At 41.9% G+C, this 21,880-nt stretch overlaps 1 protein-coding gene across 1 annotated transcript in view; it reads right to left on the reverse strand.

The window, feature by feature from the left end:
• The window catches only part of LOC137380054 (receptor-type tyrosine-protein phosphatase gamma-like), an 870,349-nt gene that overhangs the window by 479,152 nt on the left and 369,317 nt on the right, over positions 1-21,880 (reverse strand). The window contains exon 3 of the mRNA XM_068051600.1: positions 1,442-1,621. Within this exon, the coding sequence (XP_067907701.1) occupies positions 1,442-1,621 (180 nt within the window). The remainder of the gene's footprint in view (positions 1-1,441; positions 1,622-21,880) is intronic.

Consider the following 21,880-nt stretch of genomic DNA (forward strand, 5'->3'; position numbering starts at 1 on the left):
AAAAAATGGCCAGTTTCTAAAACAAACCAGTTTACTGCCCAAAAGGTGAAGATGAAAATTACCCCCATAAAGTTCTTTTGGCTTGATGATTGTATAGAAAAACAACAAATAAAGCTATCCCAAAGAAAGCTATGCTTCCGGGGTGAGAGTTGGATATCTGTCCCAACCAGATTTCCACAGTGACATTGTTGACTGTATTCAAAATCTAATTTAATCAGAAATTATCTAATTTATTAAAAATGTTTATATATTCAAGCTTATAGATTGGGACAGAAGATAAAGCTCATTATCTCCAATGGTTGACCCATCAATGAAGCATCATTCCAGCCAAAATTCAATCATGTTTCATTTTAGGATTTGGTGGGACTCCTCATGATGTGATTCAAGCTGTTCGTTAGTATACCTGCCAGTATTTCATCATGATCTTGGCTGTTGAAACTAATCTTTACCATCTGAGAACATTTTTATGAGAAATAGATTTTCCCTAAGGTGTTTTGACTACCTGTGTTCATGTGACGTGGTCTTCCATGGGGGACATCCCTCACGTAATGTTTCATTGGCCCCTCAATTGAAAAATCATAGAACAGTGCATGTATTATACAAGTCAATTATTAATAGTTACTTGGTGTGTATTTTTTGCTTGTGTGTAATTATTTTATTTTTATGTAAATTGAACTCTTAGACTGGATTGTTCAGGTTAAAACTAACAGTGAGATAATAATCACTTGTGGACAGGAGAACACGGTGAGCCGTCCATATAGCCTCCAGTGCAGACAAAATGTAGTTGTTAACTCTGTGGCATGCTATCCCATTCATGTTTTGAGAAAAGCTGCTGTATCAGTTCATATGAGACAAAGCTTCGCTATTGGGGGAACTGCCTTTTTGCTGTGAACATGAGTTGAGTATTGGGAGAAAGCCTGATTTGTAACTACGTACATGCCTGCCACATAAGGGGCTTCAAAGCAAGCACTGTTCCCAATCGTCTGCAAACCACTTTCCTGAGTTACTGGGGAAAGTAATAGTCCCCGGCAAGAAATCAAACTGACTTTTAAACTACTGCAGAGGGGTCACTTACATGACTGACTTTAAAACAAATCTGTTTAATTGTACCTTCAGTGCTGTGGAAACCACCCAGAATATAAACAGACAGGTTCTAAAGCACCTGGAATTGCAACTAGTTTATAGAACACCTCCTTAAATTGGTTCAGCAATGTAAATTTACTACGACATAATATACTGCACTGAAAAGCATCAATCTACAGTACCTGTACAAGTTGTATTTCTTCAAGAGGATATCACTCCCATGATATAGTTTGGAGTATGTATATTTGGTGATGTTTTAGTTTCCCACCACACTAGCTTCTTTCATGCTTGATTCCAATTAAATATCCCTAGACATTTAGCCAGAAAAGCATTTGGCTATCCATGCGAACAAACTTACTTGTCTTTCCAGTGTTTTTCATACGTGTCCTATTGGAGGACTCAATCTCAAACCCCTCAAGATGGATTTGCTGCAAGTCATCCTTTTCACGGGTCTTCTGATCTACAATATCAATTGGGGACTGCTTGATGCCAGAGCAATTGATGTAAGATGTGGCCCAATTTTCCGGTCCATAGTTTCCTAAAGGGAAAACAGTGTATTTAGTGCCAAATGTCAAGAAATTGAGATTCAGTTTCAGCCCTTGTAACCCAAAGCATACATTTACTGAGACATAGTTAGGAAAGTGACAGTTTAAATTTCATTTTACCCCAATGTTTATAGTTGTTGCAACACATAATAGTTCTGATGAAAGGTCACAGACCTGAAATGTTAACTCTGCTTCTCTCTCCACGGATGCTGCCTGACCAGCTGAGTATTTCTAGCACTTTGTTTTTATTTATTATTATACATAATTTAAAGTTTAGAACTTATTGAAGTCCTTGTATAAAATACATTCAAAACTTGATCCCCTTTTTTAGAAAAAAAAAATCAACTTATTTCTTAGCATTTGGTACAGAAATAATGGGTGGAATCGTTCAGGTCCCGAGGAGGCGAGTCTGAAGGTGGGATTGGGAGCAAACTCGCAGATTAGGGCATCGGGTCGGTGGGCCAACCCGTTCCCACTTTTGGATGATCTTGCCGGAAGCGGGTGAACAGTGCCTGTGGCAGGTAGCTATTAATGATCAATTAAGGGCCTAAGGAGACAGAGGGTATCTTCCCAGCGGCAGAGCGGACTCCTGCTAAGTGCTGAGTCTGCTGGGGGGGGGGGGGGCAGTAAAACCTGCTTTATTCCACCACCACCCACTGTAGCAGATACCCGAGGGCCGCAGCCATCGTCCTCCAAATTGATGGACTGACAGCTGTGGCGACACCGATTTTTAAAAAACATAATAATTCTTCAGAGGGCGCTTCCATCTTGAGACACCCTCATGGTCTCCTGCCTGCCTCAGCAACGCCCACCTCGCCCTGTGTGGCTGCCGGCAGGACTTTGCTGTGGGCCCTCTGTTCGGGCCTGCAGCCTCAGGAACCCGCCTGCTGTCCTTAATTGGACAACGGATGCGGAGGTGGACAATTAGGAGGCCCCCTCCCAGAAGATCAAACCAGAGGGGGCACTGCAGATCCATGCTGGGTCAGGACATGGCAATGGGTCCTGACTCCTGAAAAAACCTATCATCACAATATTCTGCCAATGAACCTTCTTACGAAGTCATAAGGAAGCCACTTTAAATCAACTATAAAAGCGATAAATTTAATCAGAGCACAAATTAGACAACAAACACTATGAAACACTGGACTGGGCCAGGCTCACATAAACGCAAACTCAGTAAAGAAAATTACAAAAAATAAAGCTGTATAGTATATGCCTATAGAAATCATTCAATCATCAAAATGCATTAACTGCAATGAGCTTTTACTTTCTGCAGAAGAAATCAACCTCAAAAATTATTGACAATTATAGCCAGTGAAGTGCAACTGAAATATTGACACCAATAATTCTACTTTCTGAGTTAGGTTCCACAATCTGTGGTTATGGTAATCCAAAGGTGAAGATCATTATTACCAGTATAGAAACCATACAGAGCCAATATTCCTCTCCAGAGATAATAAAAGTACCTCACAGATTAAATAACCTAGAAGTTAATTTAGCCTGGATTTATCAAGCAATTATTTTAAAAAAGTAGAATTCAGGTCAATTAAAAAGCATGTATTTTAAATACTAAAGGAGCAAAATTAATTTTCTCAATGCAGGTCAGAAAGTGGTTTCTGGTATGCAAAATCATGGAGCACCCATATCATCTTGTACGATAACTTAATTTACTTTCACGTACACACTTCACAAGTGTTTCTGCTTTCGACAAGTACCCAATGTTTCCATGGAAACAATAAAAACATGAAGAGCTAGTTAGAGCTTTGATATCTGAAAACATTTAACTAATTCAAAATCATGAAGGATCTGGACAGAGTAGATAGGGAGAAACTGTTCCCGTTGGTGGAAGGTTCGAGAACCAGAGGACACCAATTTAAGGTGATGGGCCAAGAAGCATTGGCGACATGAGGAAAAACTTTTTTACGCAGCAAGTGGTTAGGATCTGCAATCCACTGCATGAGAGATTTGTGGAGGCAGATTCAATAGAGAATTGGATAATTATCCGAACAGAAAAACATTGCAGGGCCACGGGGAAAGGCAGGGGAGTGGGACTAGTGGGTTGCTCTTGCAGAGAGCTAGCATAAACACCAGGCCAAATGGCCTCCTTCTGTGCTGTAACAATTCTATGATTCTATAAGAAAACATGGTGGAACTTAAATTTCTTCTTATTCTGGTATTTAAAATAAACGTAGCTTCGAATAGTTACCACATTTTGCTGCTGCTATAATCCATTTCCAATCATAGCTGAGCCAATAATAGTGCTTTACTGTATCATGCTAGGCACCCACCTGCCAAGAATGAGGCGCATAAATTTTGTCATTTACACTGATCTTAAACTGTTAGAGGAGTGAAGAAAGGACTTGTTAAACAGATCAGCCGTGGCTGGAAAAGACATTTTCATATTAACAGACGGTATTTGGAAGGACAAAGCAGCCATTCTCTGACACATTCAACCCATAATGGACTTTTGATCACCCGACGTTGAAGGTGGGGCAGCTAGCAGTCCAGGTTGAATGCTAAGATGGCCAAATACACAAACGGACATTGTCAAACCAGCTAGTCACATGACTAACCTGCTGGGCAATCGGAGTTTTTTGAGTTTGTACAAACAGTTTGGGCAGAAAGTCTGTTTGCTCCTGAACTGAGATCTCTCTCCTGTCAGCTCCCATCTCTTTCTCACAAGCCTCTGAATCCACTGAAGACACTTGAACCCCAAGAGAGAAAAGTCTCCTACAGCGAACAAGGTTTAAGAACAATACTGGGCCCCAACGAAAAGCAAGATCTACCTACAACCAAGGACTCTACAGTGAGCTCGAAGAACTGCACAACAACTCTTCAGATATTGCCTCAAACTCTTCCACTTTATTTCTTCTGCTCTGTTCTGTCTCCATCTGCATGTGTGTATCATGTATGTATACTAGTATGGGCACGTCGTGTATCCGTAGGCGTCAACTGAATTAGAGCTTAAGTTTAATAAATTTCTACTTTTCTTCTTTAAACCTAAGAAAGCCTGTTTGTGCTGGTTTCTTTGCCTTATAATTGGAAAGTGGTGAACAAGGTTTCACCAAGGGGGAGCTAAAAACAGTGTGTTTGAAATTAAACCCTGTTACACTCAGACCAGGTGAAGGCTGAAAGGGAACCCTAGACCTAGGGCGGCACAGTGGCGCAGTGGTTAGCACCGCAGCCTCACAGCTACAGTGACCCGGGTTCAATTCTGGGTACTGCCTGTGTGGAGTTTGCAAGTTCTCCCTGTGTCTGCGTGGGTTTCCTCCGGGTGCTCCGGTTTCCTCCCACATGCCAAAGACTTGCAGGTTGATAGGTAAATTGGCCATTAGCAATTGCCCCCAGTATAGGTAGGTGGTAGGGAAATATAGGGACAGGTGGGGATGTGGTAGGAATATGGGATTAGTGTAGGATTAGTATAAATGGGTGGTTGATGGTCGGCACAGACTCGGTGGGCCGAAGGGCCTGTTTCAGTGCTGTATTTCTAAACTAAACTAAACCTCTTTCTCACCTGGTTGTTACAGAAATTTAGGTGCTAGTGTCCGGAATCTTACCCACAGAGAAACGAGAGAAGTTGGAAGTGGGAAGCCAAATTGTTCCCAATCAAAAAGAGCAAGATTTCAAAACAGGTTTTCTTGTGGTTGTGTGTTTTTGAATACTAACATGTCTGCAACTGAAGCTAGTAGTTCCCCAAGCCAGAATAAAGTAACTTAGGATAAGTTAAAGGCACTGTTTATGGAGGTGTTGAGGAAAATGGCTGAGCAGTGTGGGATCACTGTACATGGCAAGGCTAGGAAGTCTGACCTCCTAAGGCTCGTGGCCAACCATTTTTCCCTTGAATCTGAAGAAGCAGAAACAGAGTTAGATGCAGACTCCAAAAGGTAGCGTTAGTAAAGCTACAATTGGAACAGAGGAAACTTGAATTTGAGCAGAGGGAGAGAGAAAGAATATTCCAGAAGAAATGTGAAGAGAGAGAGTTGAAGTGGCTTGAGATAACTTGGGGTAGGCAACAGAGTAACCCCAGTGAAAGCATGGCCCATATGGAGGAGCATAATTCAGGGCTGGGTACAAAATTGTTAAAACTAGTTCCACTAATTCCAAAATTCAATGAGGAGGATGTAGAAGAATTTTTGTCTTCTTTGAGAAACTGGCAAGGCAGCTAAAATGGCCAGCTGAGACCTTTTCTCTTTTACTACAAAGCAAGCTAACTGGAAAAGCCCATGAGTTTTATTCCCTGTTGCCCGTTGAGAATTCATCAAATTATCAACTGACCAAAAATGCTATCCTCGGAGTCATATCAGTTAGTACCCGAAGCCTATCGCCAAAAGTTTAGAACCTTCAAGAAGCAAGCTAATCAAACTTATGTGGAGGTTGAAAGAAGTAAGCAGCTGGCTTTTGACCAGTGGCTGAGGGACCTTAAAGTACAGCTGAGCGATGAGAATCTCAGAGAAATAATTCTGTTAGAGGAATTTAAAAACTCTCTCCCACTCTCCATAAAAACCCGTGCAGAGGAGCAGCGGGGTCAGAGAGTCCAGCAAGCGGCCGTTCTGGCCAATGTGTTTGCTTTAATTTATAAGTCGGTTTCCCAGGGAGAACCTTCCCTAGTCACCCCCAGAAATCTGAAAAGGACAAAGGGTGGGAAGGTGATAGAAGCCCAAGCAATCCTGGGAGAGAAAGGAAAGCAGGAGACACAGGGGGCCCTCCTCCAGCCAAAAAGGAAGGTGCTGTGAGCAAGAGTGAGACCCAGAGACCTGTGTGCTTCCATTGTAATAAAGCAGGACATTTAAAAACTGACTGCTGGAAACTAAAGGGAAAACCTGCAGGATTAATCAGGGCACAACCGCTCAATGAAGAAGTGAACCTGATGGAAAGCACAGCAGAACAAGCTGTGGCTTTAATTGCAGTACGAGTGAGACCCAGAAAGCTTACCACTGCAAGTGCAGGAAAATTTAAAAGGACTCCTGAGGGTTATCAAGGTTTAGTGTCTGAAGGGAAATTAACCCCATACCCCTCAAGTGGGGTAAGCAAGCCCACAGTAATTCTCAGGGACCCAGGGTCCACGAGATCCTTTTTACTGAGAAAAGGCCTGACCTTTCCCCCAGAGAGTGCAGTGAATACCAGAATGGTGGTGAATGATATTGGAGGGCAGTGTATGCCTGTACCTGTACACCGGGTGCACCAGGAGTGTGACCCTAGTTTCGGGACCGGTGACAATAGGGACTGCCCCTAGCTTGCCTGTGGATGGGGTTGACCTGCTCCTAGGTAACGATCTGGCAGGGGTGAAGGTGGCAGCCCACCGCACCACCTCCCCCCCACCCCAGCAGTGAAAGAAAGGAGGTCAGAGAAACAGGGCAGTGGCAGGAGACAGACCCTGCAGTTTCCCTTAATGTGTAGTGGATCAGGTCATGATCAAACCAGCTCCCCCAAAGGAGACTGAATTAGCACTGCAGGCAGTTGACCAGGTCTGTCTGTCCGAGACTTTCTTTGGCAAGTTAGGAGACCCAGGGAGTGAATTAAATGGATTTTCCCTAGCTGAGGCTCAACCAGCCAACCCAGTATTGCAAGAGTTAGCACAGGCTGTCCAGTCTGAAAGTGAAGCAGGGGGAATCCCTGATTGCTACTATTTAAAGCATGAGGTACTGATGTGGAAATGCAGTTCTCCTCACAGACCTGAGAGCAAGGAGTGGACAGTAGTTTATCAGCTAGTGGTGCCACAGAGGTACCGGAGAGAAATAGTAAAGAAGGGCCCACAAGAATAGTAAAGAAGGGCGGGACAGTGGCGCAGTGGTTAGCACCGCAGCCTCACAGCTCCAGCGACCTGGGTTCAATTCTGGGTACTGCCTGTGTGGAGTTTGCAAATTCTCCCTGCGTCTGCGTGGGTTTCCTGCGGGTGCTCCGGTTTCCTCCCACAGCCAAAAGACTTGCAGGTTGATTGGTAAATTGGCCATTATAAATTGCCCCTTGTATAGGTAGGTGGTAGGGGAATATAGAGACAGGTGAGGATGTGGTAGGAATATGGGATTAGTGCAGGATTAGTATATATGGGTGGTTAATGGTCGGCACAGACTCGGTGGGCTGAAGGGCCTGTTTCAGTGCTGTATCTCTAAATCAAAATCAAATCAAGACTATAGTGGATCTATGAAAGAACAAAGCCCATATAAGACAGTAGTTTGACTGGCCAAAACTTCACAAAGATGTGGTGGAGTACTGCAGAAATTGCCACATGTGCCAGGTTGCGGGGCAACCCCAACCTACAGTGAAACCTGCAGCCCTAGGTCCTGTACCGGTGTTAGGAGGACCCTCCAGCAGAGGGCTGGTGAACTATAAGGGACTCCGCCCAGAATAAAAAGGGACAGGCAGGTACAAGGCTGGCAAAATGTTAGACAGAGAAGGGGAAAAAGTGATCAAGAGGGCCAGTTAAAGGAAGTCCGGGAGGAATCCTGGATGAAAACCCATACTGTCTGGTCAGCCAACCCCGAAAAATGTGAAACGTTAGACCCCACATCCTCCTACGTAAATGCAGACACTCAAAGCCCACCACCAGAGTTGCTAACAGCATTTACAGGAACCTACAGAGACAAAGAAAAACCACTAGGAGGCAGAGAGACCATGAGGGTAATGCCTCACCTAGTCGAAGTGCCACAGGGGAGTGCAGTAGAATCTGCACAAATACCTGCAGGCAGCAGTGTCCTCTGCGACAAAGAGATTAGCAAAGAATCCTCCCCCACAGCCAGATAAAAAACGAACCACCCATCCCCTGTAGTCAAAAGCCTTTGCATGACTCAGCAAAGCACTGAGAGAGAGAGTGTTCAGGATAGACCCGCCCGCTACTGACTATTTTTTTTTAAATTATCTTAGCAGGAACAAAAACCCTAGGCAGCCATGGAAAGTGGCAAATGGAAGAGAAACTTCCCAAAAAAAACAACCACATGTTTACTGGGATGCCAAAAAGGAGGCAATTAAAGCAGCACTGGCACCAAGAGAAGACAGGCTGTAATAAGTTTTAGGATTTATGAATGAATGGGAATGAGTGAGAGAAATGTACATTTTTTCTGTTTCTTACATTTTTCTCTCGACCCTTTTAATGAAATGCACTTTTCTCAAATCACATTGCATTCCGTTAGGTGTGGAGGTATCATGCTAGGCCCCCACATGCCAAGAATGAGGCACATTCATTTTGTCATGAACATTGATTTTAAACTGTTACTGGAGTGAAGAAAGGACTTGTTAAACAGATCAGCCGTGGCTGGAAAAGACATTTACATATTAACAGACAGCATTTGGAAGGACAAAGCAGCCTTTCCCTGACACATTCAACCCATAATGGACTTTTGATCACCAGACATTGAAGGTGGGGAAGCTCGCATTCTAGGCTGACTGCTAAGATGGCCAAATACACCAATGGACATGGTCAAACCAGCTATTCACATGCCTAACCTGCTGGGCAATCGGAGTTTTTTGAATTTGTACAAACAGTTTGGGCAGAAAGTCTGTTTGCTCCTAGAATGAGAAGATCTCGCTCCTGTCTGCTCCCATCTCTTTCTCACAAGCCTCTGAATCCACTGAAGACACATGAACCCCAAGAGAGAAAAGTCTCCGACAGTGAACAAGGTTCAAGAATAATACTGGGCCCCAACAAAAAGCAAGATCTACCTACAATCAAGGACTCGACAGTGAGCTCGAAGAACCGTAACAACTCTTCAGATATTGCCTCAAACTTTTCCACTTTATTCTTCTGCTCTGTTCTGTCTCTATCTGCATCTGTGTATCACATTTACACGCTTGCATGGGCACGTCGTGTATCCGTAGGCATCAACAGAATTAGAGTTTAAGTTTAATAAATTTCTACTTTTCTTCTTTAAACCTAAGAAAGCCTGTTTGTGCTGGTTTCTTTGCCTTATAATTGGAAAGCGGTGAACAAGGATTCACCAAGCGGGAGCTAAAAACACGGTGTGTTTAAAATTACAGTAAGTCCAGGTAAAGGCTGAAAGAAAACCCTAGATCTCTTTCTCACCTGGTCGTAACAACTTCTTATACATTTCCATATTTTAACTATTCATTCTGCAGAAGGTCGCAAAGGTCTGATATTGAGTGAATCAGTTTTGCAACATCGGACCTAACTCTTACTCATGCTGGCTGCTGAGGATAACGGTTGGAGATAAATGTATACATATTTGGAGAAGCGGCACACACTCCGATTTTAATAGAAAAATCAATCTTAACTGCAAAACTTACACATAAAAAGGTATTTTAGAATTAGATTTTCAAAACTAAAAGTATATTTGAGTATCTCTGAAATACATAGCAAACTCTGGTCAACCACTTTGAAATGGAAGAGAAAATACATGAAAGAAACTATATATTCAAAGTTCTTGAGAATTAAGGATGATTCCTAAAATACTTTGCTGGCCCTTTTTCAGTCTTTAGAAATCAAATACGTTAATTTGCTTTTGGTCAATAAGGTTGTAAATGTAGCAATTTTCACCAAATGCTGAGATAGGTTGTTTCTTCATGGCGCATTTATAATAAACAGGTTGAAGGATTCGCTTTTGTCAATTGTAAACATGGAGGACAAGTCAATTCACTTTTTACTCAATTTATGTTAACTGGTTTTGATGCTGAAGAGTTCTAATAGATGAATGACAGTTGGAAACAGACAAGGGAGGTTTTTTTTAATTCTAGGAAGGAAGCAGATGAGCTGTAACAAAGAAAGTAAAATGAAGAACTAAGGATGGTTGCAAAATAGGTGAAAATATTTTAATGGACATATCGATCAACAAATAAGAATTAGGTTAGGTATAAAATGTAGCTTCACAGAGAATTCATGTCACTTACTGCAAGCCAAGAGGTTTAACCTTTCAATATTTAGTATATTAGATGGACTATATTAGGGCATCCCCCAGAACTGGAAAGAATGCTGTTGGCATTTTGTAATTATACACTAAGTGATCATTGATAAACAGACAATGGTGAAAGTGACTGCATTTAAAATTTGCACTCTCTGTGAACTTTGGCATCAACATATTACTGCACAGGTGAAACATTTCAGAGGCAGAATCCCACTATCCCATCAAAGCAGTCCTTACATGCAAAAAGAGAAGCACAAAAAAGCAAGTGGGAAAACAGTTATTTCCTTTGTAAGCCCTCTGTAATTAATGTGTCTTAGGTTCTGCTAACAGTTAATTAATAAATGTAGATGCTTATGAGGCCTTATAATCTGTGGGAAGATGTTAGATAAATTATTCAAATTATTGTCCAGTAAATTGGTGTAATTCAGATGCAAAGAAATACTTGTAACTAAGCATCTGGGGAAAATATACAGCACAAAGCAAACTTTTGTTAACTGATTGGAAGTTTCCTTCCCCATACACATTACACTGAGAATTAAATTAATTACAGATCTGAACAGGCACTATGTTCTATTTAATCTAGCCAACAATTTTTTGTCAATCATATCAGCATTTCTCATCTCAAGTTGTTTCATAACCTACAGGTTTCCTGATCCCAAGAGAATTTATTTTTCATGAAGTGTTTAGAAAGTCTACCTGGAGAGACCAACATTGCTGCTCCTGATCCTTCAGTAAGCCTAGAGAATGGCAAGTGGCAAGTGCTTCATACTGTGAAAATGCAATCATGAGCAACGTCCAGTGGGATTCATCTAACTGCTATTTGCTATCAGCAAATTTACTGCACCATGCCCACACTTCCCCTTTCACATTCATTCTGGTGCAATTTAGATTGAAACTGATCTTCCACCGCAAATATAAAATTAATTTGTCTCCTGAACCATCTGATGATTCAGGTAACTTGGTGATGCAAAACTGTTCATAATTAATAGGAAGGAATGGAACATATTCCTCCACATTGAAATGCTGATTGCAAAGCATGAAACTATCGAATAAAGAGAGTAAACATTCACACTTTTTAAAATAACATGCACTACATCATCAATCGGTTGAAACTTACAGATACCAGAACCATACTCTCCAGGTTCTAATGCCAAAAAAACTTATTTTGGTATTAACAACTGAGTCATATGGACGTTTGTCCACCTCCCACAAAGTACAAACTTCAAAACATATGTTTCTGAACTATGTTCCAGCACTTGAGTCTCTCTCAGCTTCTTGTTAACCACAACATAAGAGAAAAGCCAAATCTAGATTCATGGAACATCATATGGTTTTCTTCTTTTTAAAACATACGCATAATTGAAAGCCAGTAGGAAGCTGATTACATACATAAATTTATTCTTTAAGTGCTGTAACAAATCAATTAGACACTCATAATTTATGACTGAAGAATGATTGGCCAGATATAGTAACACAAAGCAAAAATATGACAAAGTGATAATGAAATGAGACATCATGGTGGCAAGTTATGAAATAAGTCAAGTTCAATATGAATTCAAAAGAAGCCAAGTGATTAGGTTTTCATTTGACATTTTACAAATAACACTCTAAACTGGGGGTGCGGAAGTCTGTGATTTATCGGGGTCCAATTGGTCTTTGACAATAGCCCGAAACAGATAATAGCGAATCGGTAACCTGTTTTACTCCCTGCTTAATTGCATTTTCCATTGAAATCAATGGAAAAGAAAACTGAATAGGGTGTACACCAGACTGCTGATTCGCTTTTGCCCATTTTTTGCTTTTTCAAAGAGCAATTTCACCGCCACAAAGTTTCAAATATAGTAGCTCCTAATTTCTTTTACCAGACATCACAAGTAGTGTGCAATGGAGGTGCTGCTGCAGGGATAGCAAACCAGTGACAGTGGTAAATATCCACAGCGTTGTGTAGCTTAGCAGTAACCCACCAGCAAAGCAGAATCAGGGAATAAAGTATCTTGCTTTGTATGTTCTGTTTTGTATGATTGTTTGCCTACTTTATCATGAAAGAGGCTAAACACATGAACAACATCAAAGCTTCACTCCCATTCTCAATCGCTATCTGCAGAGGCAAATATTACCAGTTAGTGGCTAAAGTGTTATCCAAAGATACTCTTATGTCTTGTCCTTCTTAGTTCAGGATGCAGGATACCAATGTTCATGCACCAGCTCCTCACATTATATTGCTATGGCCAGATTCCCTTGCTTTTCTGCCCAGAAGGAGATGGGTATTGTTGGCATCCTTCCACCTATGAAAGGTGATGGACTTGCAATGAACAACCCATTTAGGTAGAGTGTCTTTTCTTGGTGCATCTTTGCTGATGGCTGTGAAGGCCAATCCTTGAAAGGCAGGTTCTGCCACAAGCGCTGTATGTGAAGCTGCCAAGTGATGCTGTGAGTTGTTTTTGACGTTGACGCCTGTTGCCAAGCTGCTGTTGCAACTGGTCATCGTGGTAGTGCACACCAGTCCACAGGATGTATCGCCATTTCCCTCTTTCACCAGCTAGTGACTCCCAGGTACGATAATCAACATTTAGGACCTTCATGTCACTCTTGCAAGCATCCTTGAAGTGGATCTTTGGTGGCGCACTGGTTGTCTGGCCCCCGCTACCTCACCATACAGAAGGTCCTTGGGTCTGCAACCGTTTTCCATCCTACGCATGTGTCCGATCCATCGACTGTTTAATTAGTGGCAACACACTTGGGAGCTCTGCTTTTGAAAGGACTGCCACATTTGTGATTTTATGCTGCCAGGTATACACATAATGCGCCGCAGACAGCGAAGATGAAAATTATTGAGCTTCTTTTCCTGGTAGATGTAAGCCGCCCACGTTTTACAGACAAACAGCAAGGTGCTGAGAACACAGGCCTTGTAAACCATCAGTTTGGTCCTAAGGGTCAGCTTGGTGTTATCCCATGCGCATTTTGCAAGTCAGCCAAACGTAGTAGCTGCTTTTCCTATGCGTGTATCGAGCTCTGCATCAAGGGACAGAGTGTCCCTTAGGAATTGGGAAATCAAGAGACAATAGTACAAAAATCTTATAATGTTTAATTCTGGGTCAATTGTGAAAAAAATTAAAACAAAATAAAAAAATACAATTTATGAATAAGCACATAGTTTATTTCTTGGGGCTGGCTTTTGTGGAGGAGGCAGGGCTTCTGGCGCCGGGCCAAAAAGGCAAAGGGAATCCTGCCTCAACCTTTTCGTGCCTCCATCTCGGAACGATACTCCGTTGTTTTGCTACCTAAGTGTCCTGCGCCGGGATTCCCGTCCCTTTAAAGAGGAGGAACCCACCTCCAAGAGCTGCTGGCCAATCACAGGGCCATCAGCTCAGCAGTATTGGCAACGCTATTGGGAACGGTGGCCTCTGTCGGTACTGCAGAGGCCTTGGACCCAGGCCCAGCGCTGGAACCTGGACCTCAGGTAGATGAGGGGGGATTGCTGGGGCCAGTCTGGAAGGCCCTGGTGAGATGGGGTGGGGAGGTGGCAGTGAAGTCTAGGGGGAAGGGCTGGCCTTGGAGTTGTAGGTTTTGCTGATGAGGGTCCTCTGTGGGCCACAGATTGCCCGAGAAGGAGAGATGCCCCACCAGCCTGCAGGGAGGGTGTCTCATTTTACAAGGCACCCTCCCCGTGTGGTGGAGGCACCCCCCGCCGCTGGTTAGATCCCAGCAGTGGCAGGAAGAGGCCTTTAAGTGGCCGTTAATAGGTAACTTAAGGGCCTCAATTGGCCTCTGGGAGGGAAGATCATCATTGATCTATCCTGGCAAAATCTCTTGCCGACGGGCTCTCCACCAACGCCACCACCCCCCCACCCACCCCCTCCCATCTCCCGTCACTATTCTGAGTTCTGAGGCCTTCAATCCCGCCTCATGGGAGCCCATAAAATCCAGCCCTTGGTCTTAGGCTTGACTTTAAAATCATGTGTGAAGTACACTGGCACAGCTTCAAACCAATTGGAAGTAGGCATATCACACAACTATCCAAATGCTTTTAGCAGTTAGTGTGGGAAAAAGCCCCACTGGAACATTTAAGGGTGCTTTTCGGAGACTGGTGTTAAGGCAGGACAATAGTTTCAAAGTGTTACATGTTGGTAAATAGGGACATAAATGTGGGGGAGGAAAAAGAGAGGAGATTCACTGAGCATTTATATTCCACAATCTTTATTTTAACTAAACATTTTGTATCTCCTTTTCCTGAAGATATTAGGGAGCAAGTTAAAATAGTGGTAGGTTGTACCAATGTTGTTTTTAAATAGGTAAAATTGCTCTATAAACCTTCTTCAGCATTAGGAAGCACTGTATCCATTAGAGAAAATGTCAATTGCACTGCTGTTTCACCTAAACAAAGCAGCATTATGCAAGGAGAACAGCCTAAGAATTGCCTTAAATTGCCATAATTGTCTTCAAGATGAAGTTTTATCTTAAATGCGTCCACTAAACAAGTCCATTTTCACACTGAATGCTGAAGCAAATTAAAACCATGATGGATTATAGAAACAACACATTCCTGACCATTACTGTACTGGGAAGTACAAGTCATCAAGACCACAGGCTAGAGATAGCTCATGATAAATATTTCACTCCTTAACTGAAAGTGTGCAAGACTCTTTGCCAAGTTAGGGGAATGAAGGAGGTGATGACTTCAAAAAGGGTGAGTGAGCTCTTTGAAAGAGAGAGTGTGTGAAAGAGTGAAAGTGATATGACAGAAATTAAAATTAGTAAGATTATTTGTAAAAATGGCAGAATCCACATTTCTTACAAATTGTGTGGCTGTAACAGCCAGATATAGGCAGATGTAAATTTGTTACTTGGATGTACAATTTCCTTAAGATCAAGGGAAGTGAGATTTCAGCCACTCATCCAGATGCAGCTAACATCATGGAAAGTGAGTATTTCTTTCTTTGGCCTCCTTGGCTCGAGAGACAATGGGTAAGCGCCTGGAGGTGGTCAGTGGTTTGTGAAACAGCGCCTGGAGTGGCTATAAAGGCCAATTCTAGAGTGGCAGATTCTTCCACAGGTGCTGCAGATAAAATTGGTTGACAGGGCTGTTACACAGTTGGCTCTCTCCTTGCGCATCTGACTTTTTCCCTGCCAACTGCTAAGTCTCTTCGACTCGCCACGCTTTAGCCCTGCCTTTATGGTTGTCCGCCAGCTCTGGCGATCGCTGGTAACTGACTCCCACAACTTGTGATCAATGTCACAGGACTTCATGTCGCGTTTGCAGACGTCTTTAAAGCGGAGACAAGGACGGTCGGTGGGTCCGATACCAGTGACAAGCTTGCTGTACAATGTGAGTATACCCAGGAGTAAAGGCTCCAATAGGTCCTGATAGCATCTCCAAGGATGGAAGTTCCTCACTCTAATGTCTCAAGAGGCTAGCACCATCGTCTCAGGGAAAGGTGAAGAAATCCAGTCAATTATGCCTGCTCATAAGTATGAATTTCTACAAGTTCTGGATACATTCCTAACTATAAGCATATCCAACTGTCTAAGACTGTAAAGGCAAACAATATGTTAATGGTGTGTTGAAAGACAAAGCATTAGTACAGATAGGGTGTTAATGGACTGAAAACTGAACAGCCACAAGCACAATGCTCACAATGTGGTGTCCTCTACATTGGGGAGACCAAACGCAGACTGGGCGACCGCTTTGCGGAACACCTCCGCTCAGTCTGAAAGCATGACCCGAGCTTCTAGTTGCTTGCCATTTCAACACTCCCCCCTGCTCACATCTCTGTCCTGGGATTGTTGCAGCGTTCCAGTGAACATCAACGCAAGCTCGAGGAACAGCATCTCATTTACTGATTTGGCACACTACAGCCTGCTGGACTGAACATTGAGTTCAATAATTTCAGAGCATGATGGGCCCCCCATTTAACTTTTATTTTTAGTTATTTTTACTTTTTTCTTTTTTTTGTGGTTTATTTTTTTTAAATCTTAGTTTGTTCAGTTTGCCTACCCACTGTTTTTTTTTCATGTCTGTGCTTGTGGCTGTTCAGTTTTCAGTCCATTAACACCCTATCTGTACTAATGCTTTGTCTTTCAACACACCATTAACATATTGTTTGCCTTTGCTCCATGACTTTCTGGTCGGTTATTCTCTGTGACCTTGTCCTACCTACACCTTCTTCTTTGTTATCTCTTGCCCTACCCCCACTTTACTTGCTTAAAACCTTTCACACTTCTAATATCTGCTAGTTCTGAAGAAGGGTCACTGACCTGAAAAGTTAACTCTGCTTCTCTCTCCACAGATGCTGCCAGACCTGCTGAGTATTTCCAGCATTTCTTGTTTTTATGTCTAAGACTGTAAACTTGTCAGCTATTTAAGGAGCCTACTCCTAAATTAATCTCAGGCATTAATCTCAACTGTAAATTTATAATCGTCAGACAAGTTGATGCTAAATTACCATAACATAGCTGACTTTGTAATCTCCATTGATCATGGTCATTTATCCCTATCCACTAAATAAATGAATACTCAATGTCCCAGTTTAATTATGATTCTGAGGTTACTAAACAAGCAATTTTTGGTTCATGAGTTTATGTCTGGCTTCTTCTTTAATGATTTGGCAAGAAAGGGTTAATTCAATCATTTAGTAACTAACGAATCCTAACGGAGATTGGTGGTGTAAATGTTAATATAATCCAAACTGTTTGATGCAAAACAGCTTGAAAAGCCATCATTCTATCCTAGGCATAGACTGGGCAGTAAACCCCAAACAGTTCCTCAAAGAGTAGTTAAGCTGAGAGGGTTTAGGTGTCCTCGACAAATATTCTTGTCAAGGTACCAATCCCAGTGTTCTTACAATGGGTAAGAACTACAGCTGTTAAAGCGAGAAGAAACAACAGAACAATTGTTATGGGGCATTCTACAAGGTTGCAAAACAGTTTATGAATTTTAGATGAATCCAACATTGTATTCACTCCAAAATGAATGGCACTACTCTATTCAGCATACATAAGGTTTTGCAATTTGCAGTGATCTTTTACACATATAAAAATGCAGAACACGCAATATTTTCCTATTTGGAAGCAGGTTCTTTTTGAGAAGAAAACAGAAGAAAAAACTTGAAGGAATTATATGAAGGATCATCTTCCTTTTTGAATCTGCTATATTTTATGTTCAACTCTGCAGGTTAAACTCTCATTTTTCTACTTTTTGTAGTTTATCATACTAAATTTCCAGTAATGGAAGTGAGTTGGGCCTTGGCACCAGAGGAATTATATTGCCATTTGCTTATGATACTAAACTGGGGGCTAAACTAAGGAAGAACAGAGGAGATTGCAGGAAGACAGAATAGCAGAGTTAGGAGATAGCTGGCTGCTGCAATTTAATGTGGAGAAATGTTGTGGTACATTATGGGAAAGCAGAAGGTGAATGGAAGTATATCCTAAATGGCAGGATATTAACCAAATTAAAGGAACAGATTGATCTAGGGGTGCAGATACATCGAATGGATTATGGGCTTAGGCATCAGGGAACTGAAGAAATATAAAATAAATTCATGATGTATGAGGCCACAATTGAAATATTGCAAGTTTGGGCACTCCATTATAGGAAGGATTTTCGAGCTGTATAAAGGACACAATGAAGATTCCAGGAATGGACTATAGTTATGAAGAAAATCTATAAATATTGGAGCTTTATTCACTCAAATACAAAAAAGTGGAAAGGAGAATCTAACTGGGGTTTTCACAATTGCAATGGAATAATTAGAGAAATAATGTTTGAAGGTAGAACGCTAAAAAAAGAAAATGGAAGCTGGAAGAGTTTTACATAGTGGAATACTGGAACATAGAACTCTTTATCACAAGTAGCTACTGAGACACAGAAAATAGCATAATGTAACAGGATTTTGAATAGTTCTTTGAAAGTATATGAAAGGAAACAAAGAAATGACTTGGAAAAACAATTAAAGGAGATAGATCCCTGAAGAGCCAGCACTGGGACAGGTATGTTGAACAGAATGACCTCTCCCTGTGTTGTACTGCAAGTGATAAATAAATGAATGAGTTTCGATTTCATAAAAATAAATTAATATGTTTTAAATGGTTTTAGTTGATCTATTTTAATTAAAATCCAATATAGCTCAAAGCTCTAGTTTTTTTAAAAATCTAGTGAGCTGCAGCAAAATGCAGCAAATGGAAGCAGAGCCCAGCCTCTTAACTACAAAGCACCCTGCCGATCTTATATATACTCATTGATCAATGTCAGCCTCACAAGGAATAAACATCAACTTAAATGGCCTTGGTGCTTTGTCAGAACTGAACCAGTTTTCCCTTGGGTGCAAATTGATTGTGCCCGAAGTCATTTTTGCCCCATGACAGTCACTGATGATCTGCACCTTCAGTAGTCCCCATGCAAGCTTTGCTCCCTGACTGGTGCTGTGGGCTAGGAAACTAGCATAGGGGAATAAGAAACAGGGAAGAGAATCCAGGATGATGTATTCAGGACAGAAAATGATCCAATAATGTAAATACTGCAGTGTGCATAGGAATAATTGAAGTTGGTTTTGGCACATTTCCACCCCAAATTCATCAGATTTTTGTGGGATGGTGGACTGGTAATAAACAATACCCATCTTAAAAACTCTAAATTCTCCTTGGACTTCACACTAAAAACTGGGTCCCAAGATGCGCGTGCACCCCATTAGTTACATCACACACATAGTGAATGATAAAAATTACAAATGCGATATGCGTACATCTTGGGACCCAATTTTTAGCACCAAATTCTTTGGAGAGAGTAAGGAGATTGAAGACTGAGGTGAGATCAGCAGTGGCAATAGCCTATGAGGTCATCAATAAGTTAAAGTGGTTAGTAATTAGATTTCAGTAAAATGAAAGCTTGAATAGAGTACTGTAATGGGACCACGAGTGACTTAAATGCCAAGAATCCAAGCAGGGCTTGAGAAATATTTCCAAATTACTTTATTGCTTAAAACATATCATTGTGTCATTTCAAACAGCAGAAAAATTTCCCTAAATGTTGATGAGGAGAAATCTCATCCTTATGTAATTTTCTTTCTGCCTGCAATTTGGCGTATACATTTCAAAAAGGTGGTAAAAAGCATGTACTATGAAAGTGAAATAAAAAAATTAAAATATTTTTTAAAATTGAAAAGTTGAAAATCTCTACCTTTCTTTTCCCTGAAAATACTGCATTACCTTGTCCTAAATCCTCTTAACCATAAACCTGGTGCTTGTGGCAGTGTTGTGTGCTTAAGTGTGCAATACCTCAGACTAAAACATCTTTGGACATCATGGCTTTCTAGCTGTCAGCTGTTCTATACCTGTACTTCTGAATGAAATTCCCCAGTACTTCATCCACCCACTGGGGGCCTCGCTGGTCACAAACTTCTCATGACCAAGCAACTTGTGCCATACCGCTACCAAATCAACAGGTCAATTGGCAGCTAAGAAAACTGTACATAAAACTAACAGCAGTTTCTCCTACCCTCTTTCAGAAGCTACCTGATCTGCCCTAAATGGTTCTCCAGAACAGGAAAGATGAACTTACATCCTCCAGCACCATGCAACATCAGTATTTGATGTTAAACTGGGGTCAAAACTGCAACTAATACACATTCTCTTCATACAGGCTATCAAATACGCAAAAATAAATAGATTGCTACACCAAATTATATACCTGCAATGAACATTTTACTCTTTGTACATGAATTTTAAATCAGTAACACAATTTTCTACAAGAATAGTATGGCAAATTTCACCCCTCCACTTCTGAAGACACTGATTCCTGCCTGGGACCAATAATCCTGAAGTACCTAGTCCAAGTAGCAGTTCATCATGTGTGAGCCATCAGTGAATATTGGCAGGCTATGTGACTGCAGGAAGTATCATAGTTACGTATGATCCTATCCACATCCTACATCTATGCAGATGCACTTCTTGCTGGACTGCATTTACATGCAGTAACCACACCATTTTATCCCTCTCAATCCAGTGGTGCTAAAGCCAACTGTAGCGGCCTTATGACCTCCCAAGCTGATATTACTGCTACACAACAGCTGAAAAGTGAAGAACAGCAGTGAAACCCCTGGAAAAGGCAGTCTCACATCACTCAAATTTAACACAAGGTGGAGTAGAATTGCAGTGAAATATTAAAACTGGTTTTATGAAGTGCTCCAGGGTTTTAGGCACCTATATATGAAATGTCAATTTGGAATCAAACAAGGTAACTGAAAGTGACTCCTTAGCTGTTCTTAATATATATTTTCCAAGTATAAAAGAATGTTCACAGTGCACAAAACCTTCCAACTTCCTTAATGTGGACTCAGTCTCAAATCCCATTCTGTGAATCGTTGGAACCCAGAGGGTTGTTGAGGCTCCATCGTTGAATAAATTTAAGGCTGGGATAGACAGATTTTTGGTATCTCAGGGAATCAAAGAATACGGTGAGCGGGCAGGAAAGTGGAGCTGAGGCCTAAGATCAGCCATGATTGTACTGAATGGCGGGGCAAGCTTGATGGGCCATATGGTTTACTCCTGCTCCTATTTATTGTGTTCTTCTAACACACAACTGGAGGACCTAGAACAGGACCTGGTTCAATGAAGAGTGCAGGAGAGCATGCGAGGGGCAGCACCAGGCATACCTAAAAATGAGGTGTCAACCTGGTGAAGCTACAACACAGGACTACTTGCGTGCCAGACTGCGTAAGTAGCATGCAATAGACAGAGCTAAGCGATCCCATAACCAACGGATCAGATCTAAGCTCTGTAGTCCTGCCACATCCAGCCATGAATGGTGGTGGACAATTAAACAACTAACTGGACGAGGTGGCTCCACAAATATCCCCATCCTCAATGATGGGGGAGCCCAGCGCACATCAGTGCGAAAGATAAGTTTGAAGCATTTGCAACAATCTTCAGCCAGAAGTGCCGAGTTGAGGATCCATCTCTGCCTCCTCCTGAAGTCCCCAGCATCACAGATGCCAGACTTCAGTCAATTTGATTCACCCCGCGTGATATCAAGAAACGACTGAAGACACTGGATACTGCAAAGGTTATGGGCCCTGACAATATTCCGGCAATAGTACTGAAGACCTGTGTTCCAGAACTTGGCGCACCCCTAGCCAAGCTGTTCCAGTACAGCTACAACACTGGCACCTACCCGGCAATGTGGAAAATTGCCCAGGTATGTCCTGTACACAAAACGCAGGACAAGTCTAACCCGGCCCCATCAGTCTACTCTCAAACATCAGTAAAGTGATGGAAGGTGTCATCAACAGTGCCATCAAGCAGCACTTGTTTAGCAATAACCTGCTCAGTGATGCTCAGTTTGGGTTCCGCCAGGGCCACTCAGCTCCTGACCTCATTACAGCCTTGGTTCAAACATGGACAAAA

Source organism: Heterodontus francisci, chromosome 19, assembly GCF_036365525.1.
Source record: "Heterodontus francisci isolate sHetFra1 chromosome 19, sHetFra1.hap1, whole genome shotgun sequence".
NCBI classification, from domain to species: Eukaryota; Metazoa; Chordata; class Chondrichthyes; order Heterodontiformes; family Heterodontidae; genus Heterodontus; species Heterodontus francisci.